This window comes from Anomaloglossus baeobatrachus, chromosome 1, assembly GCF_048569485.1.
Source record: "Anomaloglossus baeobatrachus isolate aAnoBae1 chromosome 1, aAnoBae1.hap1, whole genome shotgun sequence".
In the NCBI taxonomy this organism is placed as follows: Eukaryota; Metazoa; Chordata; class Amphibia; order Anura; family Aromobatidae; genus Anomaloglossus; species Anomaloglossus baeobatrachus.
Genome location: NC_134353.1, coordinates 209,386,188 through 209,400,667, shown reverse-complemented (window position 1 = coordinate 209,400,667; position 14,480 = coordinate 209,386,188). Strand labels below are relative to the sequence as shown.

At 41.8% G+C, this 14,480-nt stretch overlaps 1 protein-coding gene across 2 annotated transcripts in view; it reads right to left on the bottom strand.

Annotated features, from left to right (window-relative positions):
- Positions 1-249: 249 nt before the first annotated feature.
- Positions 250-14,480, bottom strand: part of LRBA (LPS responsive beige-like anchor protein) — an 805,540-nt gene continuing 791,309 nt past the window's right edge. For both annotated transcript variants that reach the window (XM_075347936.1, XM_075347944.1), the window contains exon 54: positions 250-2,124. In XM_075347936.1, coding sequence (XP_075204051.1) covers positions 2,034-2,124 — 91 coding nt within the window. In that variant the 3' untranslated portion in view covers positions 250-2,033. The remainder of the gene's footprint in view (positions 2,125-14,480) is intronic.

Genomic DNA, 14,480 nt, shown 5'->3' with positions numbered 1-14,480 from the left:
CTGATAGGAGAGTCCTGTATGGCTTTAGTCATTTACTAGTGCTTTTTAAGTACAACCTGATGGATTTACATTACTTTACTTTTCAACATTTAGCAGTAATACGATCACTCGGAATCCCAAGTACTTATGCTTATACTGTACGCCCAACTGTGTAACGGCACAGCTAGATAAAAAAAAAAAAATCAGCAAAATTTCATCTTGACTTTTTCTCATACACACAGAGCTAGAATGAAAGGACATAACAACAACTTTCAATTACAAATTCCATTTTATTTTTTTTTCCATTCAGACTTACTGGATTCCACACTTGAGCTAATGAAAAGATTGTCACTGAATGAGTAGAAAAAGGTGAGCTGGACCGGCAAGCCAGTAGATAAAGTCTTGATTAAGAAAGATGAGGAATGTAGGTTCAGCTCACAAACAGATCACAAAGTACAAACAAATCTTTATGCAATACGGACTTACGAAACAATACAGTTCTTTTTTCACAAATAGGTTCACAGAATTCTGCACAGCAATCTTGTAGAAAAAGGTAAAGACTATGCAATGACATTATTGGTTTATTAGTTTACATTATTACTTTAGATCTGTCTGGGGGTCAACAGACACTTGTTACCAAACATTTTATCATCATGATTTGTTGCTACAACTAATAGTAACCAAGGATGAATAGTGGAGAATCACTAGACTGCTAAGAAGGAGGAATCTGTGTCTACTTACAGTATAAGAAAATAGAAAATGCGGATCTGTCCTGTTACACTTGAAAATTTCTGCATATTTTTAAATGCGTCTATGTTTTTATGGTTATTAACATATTCACATAGAAATGAAAATAAAGACATTTACAGGAGATGTAACATCAGCTCCACTAAAAGAATATGATATCAAAAGATCGATGTCTCATACCAATGAAAATAGTTCATTGAGCCAATGCGATAGATAGATCAAGGTAACATAGAAGCATACAGAGACTCCAATTTTATCCAGGAGCTGTGTCCGGTATTGCCCCACTTAAGTGAATGTAACAATACCAGACACAAGCCGTGGACAGAAGTGGTGCTGTGTCTGGAAGGGAGCAGCCATTGTTACCAAACTCATTCAACAGCTTTACTTGATTGGAGCTAAACCTGAATCCCACTACATTTATTATACTGGCAATAGTTAGTTCTTCATACCATTTTCATTTATTTAATTCCGCCTTCAAAATTAAACTATTTAAAGATGTTGTCCAGAATTAGAAGAACATACCCACTTTCTCTTACACTTGTCTACAGGTTGTCCATGGTGTTTCAACTCAGTCTTATTCAATTCAATGGAGTCTTAGACAGGAGGGGTGCTGTTTTGGAAAAAAGCAGCCATGCTTTTCTAATTCTGGACAACCCTTTAACGAGAGTCCTTTGGGTAATCTATTACTTTGAAGGCTACGTTATCTAGATGGAATCCAATTCTTCATAGCGAAATACAATCAATTAACCACAATTACCATTATTCCCCTGACCCTGAAATTTTCAGGGCTGTAATAGTACAATCAGATGAAAAAAAAAAGAAAAAGAAAAACAAGAAAAAGGTACTGCATGATGGCATAAAATGTATGAAAGGTTGCAGAATAAAATGTCTCAAAAGAAGTATTCCTCAACCACTCCAATAAAATCAAGATAGTGAAAAGCTAGTCATTGAGAGAAACCTGGCCTAAATAATCCGGCCACCAAGTTAAGCTTATTCTCCAAATACATAGATGAAAATAAAGGTCTCCTTAGGACTAAAAAATATATATTTCTTTATATATATTTTACTACATAACTCAGCAGCCTTTATACTTCTGCAAGTTTCTCATCCCACAAAAAAAGTTAAAGCAAGGTCTACAAAAATAGCAGTTAATTCTAAAAAATAGTTGCTGATTTCAGTTTTGATAAATTACATTCAGATGTAATACAGCCATTATCTAAGGACCTATGCAGTGGCAGGCGGCTTACACCTCCTGACAGAAGTTAGCATTTCAGTGCATCAGTAATGTATCCACAGCTTGCTTGGTGTCAATATCTTGTTTGATATTCATGGTGCCAGCGGTTAAAATCGTTGTAGAAAAGCACAATGCTCCCTGATGCCATGCCAGTCATTATACACCTGAAAGTGATAACATACAGTCACTCATATGCATTATACATATATAATATGCACGTATGTGTGTGTTATTTATTATACTCGATTATATAGCGCCATAAATTCCACAACGCTTTACAGACATCATGATCACTGTCCCTACTGATGCTCACAATCTAAATTCCCTATCAGTTTGTCTCTGGAATGGGGGAGGAACTAAAAGAACCCAGAGGAAACCCACACAAACATAAGAGAACATGCAAATTCCTTACAAATGATGTATTTGGGTAAGATTTGACCACACGACCCAAACGCTGCAAGGCTGTAGTGTCAATCACTAAGCCTGTGTGTGTGTGTGAGAGAGTGTGTGTGAGAGTGTGTGTGAGAGTGTGTGTGAGAGTGTGTGTGAGTGTGAGTGTGTGTGAGTGTGTGTGAGGGTGTGTGTGGGTGTGTGTGTGAGAGAGAGTGTGTGTGTGTGTCCTAGCATAAGTGAGTATATCCCCTTAGAAAAGTAAGATTTTATTTACTATCTCACTGAGCACTAGAACATTTTTTTTTTTGAGATTTTGACAAGACTGAATTTCATAGAACACGTGTTTAATCCATAACATGAATGTAGGGTTAATAATATAACTCACTACAAAATCTTCAATGTTACTCAAGTTGGCTGATGCAAAAATGGATACACCGCACATCAAAAACTACTCCATATAGTATTTTGTATGTCCTCCATGATTTTTAAGGACAGCACCAAGTCTTCTAGGCATTGAATTTACAAGTTTGTAACATATTCCAACATCTATCTTTTTCCATTTTTAAAAAATCAACTCTTTTAGTGCACGTCTACAAAGGGCACAAAGGGATTGTACCTTTCATCTGTGACCGATCTATGTACCTAATCATCTGTGAATTCATGATACCATTAATAAAATGTAGTTCCCCTACACCAGGAGCACTCGTGCAGCCCCACAAAATGACACTGCAATTACCATGTTTCATGTAGGCACTATGAATCTCTGAACAACAGGGTGAAAGTGATTCAGTGGCCGAACTAAACCAAAACACCTATGGGGGATTCTAAAGAGACTTTCCACTTCGTTCCCGCAAATGGATGTCCTGGCAATCATGTGGGCACAGCAGCTATGAATACGAGAATGCCGCTGGGAACTTAATCTATGTGATGGTCGAGCTCTGGCTGTCACAGCTAGGACCGATGCCCACATCGCACTGGCTGTTTAACCATCTAAATGCTGCAATCAATAGCAATTAGAGCATTTAGAAGTTTGAGAGAGGGAGGTGGCTCCCTCTCTCATCCGATAAGGAACCCCGCAAGATGATCACAAGGGCCCGATAGTTGCCATGACAGCAAGTGGTCAAATAATGACCCCTTGAACTATCAGATGCAGTGGCCTGTTAGACCATGCCAGGAGCATGAGCTAACAGGGCTTCTGCCAGTGTCACACTGACAGATGTAATGTATTGTAATATATGTACATTACAATGCATTACACCAGAGATCAGACTAATAAAAAGTTAAATGACCTAAAATCACTAAGTAAAAAGATTTAAAAAAAAAAAATAAATAAAAAGTAAAAATATTTCAAAAAAGAAAAACAAAAAAGAAAAAATATTACCCCAATAAATAAAATGTAGGTATATTTGGTATCACCAAGTCCTAAATGATTTCATCTATAAATATGTCACACTAGTAAACCCCTTTAGTGTACACTGTAAAAAAAAAAATAAAATAAAAAAAAGTTGCAAAATTAGGTTTTCTCATTACACCACCGAAAAAAAGTGGAATAAAATATAATCAAAAAGTCAAATGTACATAAATATGGGATCCCTGAAAAGGTCATCTTGTCAAGTAAAAAGCAAGCCCCCACTCAGTTACGTAAATGGAAAAATAAATAAATGTTAGAATATAGCGATGCAAAATCATTTTTTTTTTTTCTATATTGCTTTCATTGTGTGAAAGAGGCAAACATTATAAAAACATATACATCTGGTAATCACACTGACCCGAAGAATAAAGCCATCTTATTAATTTTACCGTAAGGCAAAAAAACCCCAAAACATTTTCCTTAATTGCTGTTTTATGCCTCCCAAAAATTGAAATTAAATAGATCAAAAAACGTTACATCCGGGGCGTGGCCTGCTTGCTAATGGCACCGGTCACCTAGCTGCTGAGCTCCAGCCACCTCGACTCCTAACCGGCTCACTGCGGCTCACCAGTGGCACCAATCTCTCTGCACACGGGGGGGGAAAGTGCTGCGGAGGTACCCAGGAACGTGGCATGCCAAGGGGAAAGTCCCAGAAGAAGCCGTCCCCGGCGAAAGTTACAGACTTCTTCTCCAGCACGGGAAGAGGGAAAATGGCAGCAGCATCCTCCTCCACAGCTTCCTCACGCTCATCCAGGAGGGGATCCACAGCAGGCCCAGACTTGGACACAGACGCTGCAGATATACCGCTTACCAAAGGTACCATGCAGAAACTGCTCAGTGCCCTCCGCTCATCACTGCAGCAGGATTGGAAAGATATGGTGGCTGAGCTGAGGGGAGATATCACTGCCATAGGCAGTCGCACAGCACACATTGAAACTAAAATGCAGGAGCTGACAAAGTCACACAATAGCCTCATTGATGCCAATGCAGCACTGGAGGAACAAGTGCAAAAGCTCCATACCAAGGTCTTGGATTTAGAGGACAGGTCCCGCAGAAACAACATAAGAATCAGAGGAATTCCAGAGGCCATACCAGACAAGGGGCTGCAGAGCTTTCTAGGCTCCTTGCTGCAGGAGCTGCTCCCAGACCTGTCTGCAACTGATTTCCTGGTGGACAGAATACACAGAGTCCCTAAGCCTAAATCCCTCAGTGCTGATGCCCCCCGGGACACTTTGGCTCGCCTGCACTTTTACAAGACCAAAGAAGCCCTGCTGCGAGCCCTGAGAAGGAGGCCGCCTCTGTCTGAGCAATTCCGGCACCTGTCCATTTTTCCGGATCTGTCTGCAGGAACCCTGGCAAAAAGGAGGGAATTTGCCCCTTATACCAAAATTCTCAGGGATGAAGCTATATCCTATAGATGGGGTTTCCCTGTAAAGATCCTGCTTTTCCGTGCAGGAAACACCCACGTCTGCCATTCCCCACAACAGTTGGCAAAGCTCCTATCCTCATGGAACATGGCAAATCTCCCGGCCAGATCTCCAAGAGCCACAGGATCATCCCAAAGGGATAAAGTGAATGAAGATTGGTCCGTCGCGTGAGTTATGTGATATGTCTGAGTCGCGGCTGAGACTTAGTTGCTACTTTTAAGGTCCGCTGGTTCTGTTCAACCAGGACCCTGAGCCCCCATGGCGCTACATTTCCACCATACCGCAGGCCCCCTTTTTGGGCTTTTTTCTATGTGGACTGATGCTCCCTACATCAGTAATGTTAGTGATGTTAATGTTGTCAGTGTTACCTCTTTCCTGCCTAACCTTCCTTTCTTCCCCCGCAGCTCTAGGCAAGAGACTTTTTTTCATGTACAATGGTACTGAACTGTATGTCTATAAATGTTAGGGGCCTGAACTCGCCGGCCAAGAGATCCATGTTTTGGCGAGAAGTGGTTAAATCCAAATGTGACGTGATTTGTGGTCAAGAGTCTCATCTCCTCCAAGGGGACTCGCACAGGTTAAATAATGCTAAATTTCCTTTCATACTGCTGGCTTGTGGGAAAAAAAAAAAGGCTGGAGTATTCATTTGTGTAAAAAATACTGTTGCGTTCACACTACATTCCCAACATTTAGACCCTGAAGGTAGATACGCCATTATTAATTGCTCCATAAATGGATCTAAGTATACTATTGCAACCCTTTACGCCCCCAACTCTGGTCAGATCAGCTTTCTGCGGAGGTTTCTTTCCAAGCTTTCATCCGTTACAGAGGGTAAGCAAATAATCTGCGGGGATTTTAACATGTTAATGTCCAGCACTCTGGATTGCTCCAATACTGCTGTAAAGAGGAAGGAAATGAGCACAATAATTTCAGAAAGGCATCTCCATGATATATGGAGATACCAACATGCAAATGAGAGGGACTACACATTCTTCTCACCTCGGTTCACCTCATACAGCAGATTGGACTACTTTCTGGTTGAAAGCTCACTTATTTTGGATTGCTCAGATTCAAAAATTGGACTTATAGCTTGGTCGGACCATGCCCCCATATACCTGACAGTCCAGGAGCAAAGCCGCACGCCCGTTTTTACCCGGTGGCGCATGAATGACTCCCTCCTAGCCTGTAGACAAATCTCTGAGGAGTTGCAGGCCGACCTCGCAGAGTTTTTTAAATTTAATGACAACAAGGAGGTGACAGAGGAAACGCTATGGTCTGCACACAAGGCCTTTATTAGGGGGTCATTCATCAAAATTGCCACTAGGGAGAAAAGGAGGCGTCAGGCAACTTCCAAAGCTCTACTGTCCCACATAGCGCTTTTAGAAGCCCACAATAAATCTGCCCCAAACATGTCAACATCTGACGAACTCAGGAAACTAAGAACACAGCTCCGCCAATTGCTGATGGTAGACTATGAGAAAAATTTAAGATCCCTCAAACAGCGGTACTATATGATGGGTGACAGGGCGGGTGCCTTACTAGCCAGGAGGGTTAAAAAACGAGAAATGCAAAACAAAATTGAATACCTCGTGACGGGTTCTAATGCCACAATACGCAACCCAACGGAAATAGCCAATGCATTCGCTGATTTTTATCAGTCTCTCTACAACCTTAAAAATGACCCCACTGCCCCAAAGCCTACCCAATCGGCAATTAATTCCTTCTTAAACAATATTAATCTTCCTCGGTTATCTACAGTACATCTAGAGCAACTAAATTCCCCTTTCTCCCTGGAAGAGGTTCGCCAGGCGGTGAGCACAGCCAAAAGAAATTCAGCTCCAGGCCCAGACGGCCTCACTAACTCCTATTATAGGCAATTCACTGAAACCCTGTCTCCTTTCCTCCTGAGACTTTTCTCCTCTTGGCGAGCCACAGCAGATATTTCACCAAATAATCTAGAGGCCATTATAACTACCCTGCCAAAGCCAGGAAAACCCCCTATTTCACCAGGAAACTTCAGGCCAATATCCCTCCTAAACTGCGACTTAAAATTATACGCCAAAATAATCTCAGCTAGAATACATAAAGTCCTTCCATCACTGATTTCCCCGGATCAAGTGGGGTTTGTGGCGGGGAGGCAGGCGAAAGATGGGACGAGACGTATGCTGGACCTGATTGCGGTGGCTGAGGGGAGGAAAATCCCCAGTGTATTCCTGTCCTTGGACGCAGAGAAGGCGTTTGACAGGGTGCACTGGGGATATCTGAAATCTGTACTGGCCAAGTTTGGATTTGAAGGCCCCATACTTACCGCCATAATGGCACTATACTCTAACCCTAACGCCAAAGTTCTAGCATCCGGATTTATATCTCGGAGTTTTGAATTATCCAATGGGACACGCCAGGGGTGTCCGCTCTCCCCTATCATCTATGCCCTTGCTATAGAGCCTCTGGCGCAGACTATCCGTGAATGCCCTCGGATCTCGGGGATTCGAGTGGGGAGTACAAACCATGTGATCAGTCTATATGCGGATGATGTGATTTTATCCTGCACTAATGTAGAGGTGTCCCTAAAACACGTAATGGAGATCCTGTCCTCCTTCGCTCAAGTCTCGTATTACAAGCTTAATATTACCAAGTCCTTAATTTTTCCGCTCTTCCTGCCCGCCTCAACTAGAGCCACTCTTTCTCATCTTTACCCCTTCAAATGGGAAGACGAGGGTATCCCCTACCTGGGTATTATACTGGCCCCGCTACACTCCGTGATCCGGAAAAATCTGCTGACCCTGCACACCTCACTGGATAGAGAACTTACTCGCCTTTCTCTTCTCCCGCTCTCTTGGGTGGCGAGAATGCAGACCTTTAAAATGATCTGCCTCCCAAAAATTATCTACTTACTTCGGTGCCTGCCCCTAACAATTCCGCAATGGTATCTCACCAAAATTCATTCGATAATGAGTAAATTTATATGGGCTGGGAAAAAACCTAGAATAGCCCTGAGATGCATGCATGCCCCGTTAAGTGGTGGAGGAATGGGTATTCCTAATATTCTAACATACCACAGAGCCGCTATCCTGGAACCGGCTCGAGATTGGTGGAGGAATGATTCAGACTTAAGATGGTTACAGATTGAGTACACCTGGGCACAGGTCCACTCCCCTAAACAATTCATAGACTCCCTGCTCCTAACCCCTTCGCCCCCCGGCGATCTTCTACCCACCACAGCAGCTCTAAAGAAATCTTGGTCCTTGTGGAGCAAGCCAGTGTCACATGCTTTAGGTCCCAGCATTCCCCTTAGATCGCTAGAAGCCTTCATTCCGAACTTGAATCTTGCCGCCTGGACACGTGGAGGTCCAATCACCCTAGCAGATCTCTATAGAGAAGGCGTCCTACTCCCGTACTCAGAAATGTGTGATAAATTTAACCTTCCCCGACACAGTCTATTCCAGTTTTTTCAAATACGTCACTTTCTTCAGTCCGCTCCTCATCTCCCGGCTCCCACGACAGCTGACCACGCCTCAATTAAAAAATTCTTTCAAAATAGCAAAATCAAAGGCCTTTCATATATCCATAATATGCTAAACTCCCCACAACCGGACAAACAATTGCCGTATATGCTCAAATGGGAAAAAGATCTAGCTTCTCCGCTTCCGCCGCAAGAATGGTTCGCGGCCTCAAAATGGATCCACAAGTTCTCTTCTTGTCTCAATCATATAGAGCAATTAAAAAAGGTTCATCTGAGGTGGTACAACTCCCCCACTAAACTGGCTTCTTTTTCCCCACATGTGTCACCACTGTGCTGGAGGGGCTGCAAACACAGGGGCACCTTATGTCATATGTGGTGGTTTTGCCCTAAGTTATCTAACTTCTGGCAGGAGGTGTTCAATCTAATCCATGAGGTTACTAGTCTCCGCCTTTCTCCAAACCCAACCTTAGCGGTGCTACACATTGGCTTAGATGGGATCCCGGATCTTTTAAAAAACATCATTTCTCACATTCTCATAGCTGGCAGGTACTGTGTGGCATACAAGTGGAGGTCGGTGAGCCCCCCTACAAAAAGAGATCTAATTGAGAGGATCAACCTACACTGGCTATACGAAACCAACTTGGCCCCCAACCTAGAGAAGAGAACGGTGAGACTTAAACAATGGCACCCGTGGGCCACTTCCCTTTATGCAACGGCCCTCCCCCAGATACCGACACCTACACCATAAATAAATTGATTATGCCTAAGAATGTCTTGTAGAGCTGCTTCCCCCACCCCCTCTCTTTCCCCCCTCCCTCCCTGCTCCTATGTTCAGGTTGTTGTTGTAAGGGGTATTTAATGTCCCAGATTGATATTCTGATAATGGCTCGAGGCTATTCTACCTCTTGCTACTCAATGCTCCTGTTCTTGATGTTGTTGTATGAGAAGTTTGTATTTTTCTGAAAACTCAATAAAAACCTTTATGATAAAAAACGTTACATCCCTGAAAATACTACCAATACAAATATCAACTCATCTCACAAAAAACAAGCTCACCCATTACTGTTGGTAAAAAAAAATGAAAAAATTATAGCTGTCTAAATATGGTGATTTAAAAACTTTTTTAAAAGCATTGTTTTCTTATCACTGATACCGCATGGTGAACAACGTAAAAACTAAATTAATTCTTGATCTGCTGTTGATTTGTTTATTCTGTCTCACAAAGATCGCAGTAAAGCTTGGATCACATTTATCCTGCGCTCTATGCTGAGCGCCTACACTGGGGTTTACATTTAAATCTCTGAAATACACAATTTAGACAGAACCCCAGACGGGACATTCAATATAATGATAATGTGGCAGATGGAATCACTTTGGACTGTGTCTAGTGAATGATTCAGCGGTGTCAGTCTTTTTAAGCATTTATAAAAGCAAGGTCAACTAGTTTTGTGCACTTCTGAAAAAATGGACAGCACCTAAGGCTAGTTTCACACATCCGGCTTTTTGCCGGTTTGTCGGCGGACTCCAGTACAGTGTGATACAGTACAATGGCAGTGTGGCAACTTCCGGGTCACATGCTCCGGTCACATGACAGCATGTGACCGGAGCTTGTTGCACTGCCATTGTACGTCCATTGTACTGTATACACTGTACTGGAGTGCGCCGAATCCGGCGAAAAGCCAGATGTGTGAAGCTAGCCTAACAGAGGTCAGAGTCCAAAATATCTCTGCCTGCCTCATTATAGTGAATGAAGACCTCTGTGGTGTCCTCTGACTCATGTCATTGGGAGATATAGATGTAAACCCCGATGTAAGTGCTCAGCGTAGAGCACAAGATAAATGTAATCCAAAATGTCATGGAAAATGTTGCCAATAAAAGCTTCAACTGATTCCAGAAAAAAAAAAAAAAATCAAGTCTCCACTCAGGTCTGTTCACTGTCAATGGAAATGTATGGGATTCCACATTACTGGTAACTCAAAGGATTTGTAAAAATACCATTGCTTCCCCCAAAAGGAAATCCAGCAAAATCTGTGCTCCCAAATCCAAATGCCCCCCTCCCTTCTTAGCCCCACAGTGTACCAAAACCACATTCAGCAGTCACATGTTTCACATTTCTGTAGTGAGGAGAGCCCACTTCATTTATCTGGTTCGTTTCTCCAGAAGCACAAGCTGGACACAATGTATAGGCACTACAATGATAGATTTGCAATTTTCACTCAACAATATCTATTGCACCTTGTTTCTGAAAAACAGCCATGGAGTCAAAACCATTACTACACCTATGGATAAAATCCTAGAAGGGTGTAATTTTCATAATAAGGTCACTTGAGGGGGAATTCTGCTCTTTTGGCACTCAGAGGCTCTGTATATGGAGTCCACAAACTATTCTAGGAAACTATGTGGTCCAAGGATCAGCGCTCCTTCATGGCCGAGTATCTCCGTGTGCCTAACCAGTACTGTACAGCCACATATGAGGTATTGTCACACTGAGCAGAAATTGTGTGAGAAATTTTGGTACCATTTTTACCCATTTCCTTTACTTTAAAATGTAAAATATGGGGCTAAATTAACATTTTGTGGTAAAAAAAAGTGATTATTTTTTCTTCACCGGCCAATGGTACAAAATTCTCTGAGGCACATGCGGTGTCAACATGCTCACTGTATTCTAGTTGAATTAATTGAGGTGTGTAGTTTGTACAGTGGGGTCACTTAGGTGGGTTTCCTGCTTTTCTGGCATGTCAGGGACTCTGCTAATGTGACAAAGCACTCTCAAACCATGCCAGAAAACTCTGCACTCCATTATGGCACTTCTTCCCTTCTGAGCTTTGCATTGTGCCTTAAAAGTAGTTTACAATCACGTATGCGGAGTATTGGCGTACTCAGGAGAAGCATAACATATTGTACAGTTCATTTTCTCCTTTTAACACTTTCAAAAAGTGCTTAATAAACCTCTAAATAAAGTCCTTGAAGGGTCTAATTTCCAAAATGTGGTAACTTGTGGGGGTTTCCACTGTTTAGGCATATCAGGGGCTCAGTGAACGCATCTTGGTGGCCGCTATCGATTTCAGACACTTTTGTGTTCCAAAAGTTGAATAGCACATCTTCACTTTCATGCACTGCCGTATCCCACACAGTAGTTTTCTACCATATATGTGCTCAGAAGAAATTGCACAACAAATTGTAAGGTCAGTTTTCTCCTGAAACCCCTGTAGAAATGCAAAACCTGGGTCTCAAAGAACATTTTAGTGGGAAAAAGTAAAATGTTCATGTTTTCCTTCCACATTGCTTTAATTCCTGTGAAGCATATAAAGGATTAATAAACTTCTTGAATGTGTTTTTAACCCTTTAGTGACGGAGCTAATTTTCACCTTAATGACCAGACCAAATTTTGCAATTCTGACCAGTGTCACTTCATGAGGTTATAACTCTGGAACGCTTCAACGGATCCCGGTGATTCTGAGATTGTTTTTTCGTCACATATTGGACTTCATGTTAATACCAAATTTAGGACAATATTTTTTGCGTTTATTTATGAAAAAAATTGAATATTGGCAAAAATTTTGAAAATTTAGCAATTTTCAACTTTTGAATTTTTATACCGTTAAACCAGAGATTTCTGTGACACAAAATAGTTAATAAATAACATTTCCCACATGTCTACTTTACATCAGCACAATTTTGGAAACAAAATTTTTTTTTGTTAGGAAGTTAGAGGGGTTCAAAGTTTATCAGCAATTTCTCATTTTTACATCAAAATTTACAAAACCAGTTTTTTAGGGACCACATCACATTTGAAGTGACTTTGAGGGGCCTAGATGACAGAAAATATCCAAAAGTGACACCATTCTAAAAACTGCACCCCCCAAAGTACTCAAAACCACATTCAAGAAGTTTATTAACCCTTCAGGTGCTTCACATGAACAAAAGCAATGTGGAATGAAAAAAAGCAAAAATTAAATTTTACCTAAAAATGTTGCTCTAACCCAAATTTATTCACTTTTAGAAGAAATAACACAACAAAATGGACCCCAAAACTTGTTCCCCACTTTCTTATGAGCGCGCCGATACCCCACATGTGGTCAGAAACCTCTGTTTGGACAAATGGGAGAGCTCGGAACAGAAGGAGCAATATTTGAATTTTGGAAAGCAAATTTGGCTGAAATAGATTGCGGGCACCATGTTGCATTTACAGGTCCGCTAAGGTACCTAAATAGAAGAAACCCCTCACAAGTGACACCATTTTGGAAACTAGACCCCTCAAGGCTTCTATCTAGGGGTATAGTGAGCATTTTAGATCCACAGGTACTTCACAGATTTTGTTAACGTTACGTTGTCATATTGAAAATTTTAATAATTTTCTCAAAAATGTTGCTTTAGCATCAATTTTCTCACTTTTTCAAGAAGTAATTCCAAAAATTTGACCTCAAGGTTTGTTAACCACTTTTTTATGAGCGCGGCGATACCTCACTTGTGGTCTGAAACCTTTGTTTGGACAAATGGGAGGGCTTGGAACGAAAGGAGCAATATTTGAATTTTGGAAAGGAAATTTGGCTGAAAAAGATTGCAGGCACCATGTCGCATTTGGAGGTCCCCTATGGTACCTAAACAGCAGAAACCCCGCACAAGTGACCCCATTTTGGAAACTAGGCCCCTCAAGGAATTTATCTAGATGTTTGGTGAGTACCCTGAACCCCCAGGTGCTTCACAGAAGTTTATAACGTTGAGCCATGAAAAAAAAAAAATAAAATTTTACCACAAAATTGTTATTTCAACCAGGTAGCTTTTTTTTTTACAAGAGTAAAAGGAAAAAATTCAGCATAACATTTATTGTGCAATTTCTCCTGAGTTTGGCGATACCTTATATGTGGTGGAAATCAACTGTTTGGGCGCATGGCAGGGCTCGGAAGGGAAGGAGTGCCATTTGACTGCAAAATTGGCTGGAATCAATAGCGGACGCCAGGTTGCATTTGGAGAGCCCCTGAGGTGCCTAAACAGTGGCGGTCCCCCACAAGTGACTCCATTCTGGAAACAAGACACCTCAAGGCTTTTATCTAGGTGTATATTGAGCAGTTTGAATCCACGAGTACTTCACAGAATTTGATAAGCTTAGGTTGCCATATTGAAAATTTTCATTTTTTTCACAAAAATGTTGCTTTAGCATCAAATTTCTCACTTTTTCAAGAGACAATAACAAACCGTGGACCCCACAGGTTGTTATCCAATGTCTTATGAGCACAGGGATACCCCACATGGGGCCAAAAACCTCTGTTTGGATAAATGGGAGGGCTTGGAATGGAGGGAGCACCATTTGAATTCTGGAAAAGTTAAAATAAATTGCGGGCACCATGTCACATTTGCAGGGCCCCTTGGGTACCTATACAGCAGAAAACCCCCACAAGTGACCCCATTTTGGAAACTGGATTTTATTCAGGAGTATAGTAAGCATTTTGAATCCACAGGTACTTCACAAAAATGTTGCTGTAGCAACAAATGTCTCACTGTTAGGCTATGTGGCCATGATCCAGCGACACGGCGTCTAGTACACAGTGTCAGCCTCCTGCAGAGATGTGAGTGTTGTCCACGGGAGAACGCAGCTGCCCAAGCCCAGGATTTGGGTTCAGGCCGCTGTGGAGCTCTATGCTACCTGCAGAGAACACTCTTGTCTCCGCAGCATAAATTGACATGCTGAGGCTCAGGAAGCTGCGCCACAGGTCAGTGTTTGCTGCGGAGAAAAGAAGCACATTGGGTACGGGATTTCTAAAAATCCTTCCACTGTGCTTCTACTGCACAATGCAGCGCTATGGACGCAGGGAAAACACTCTGCGC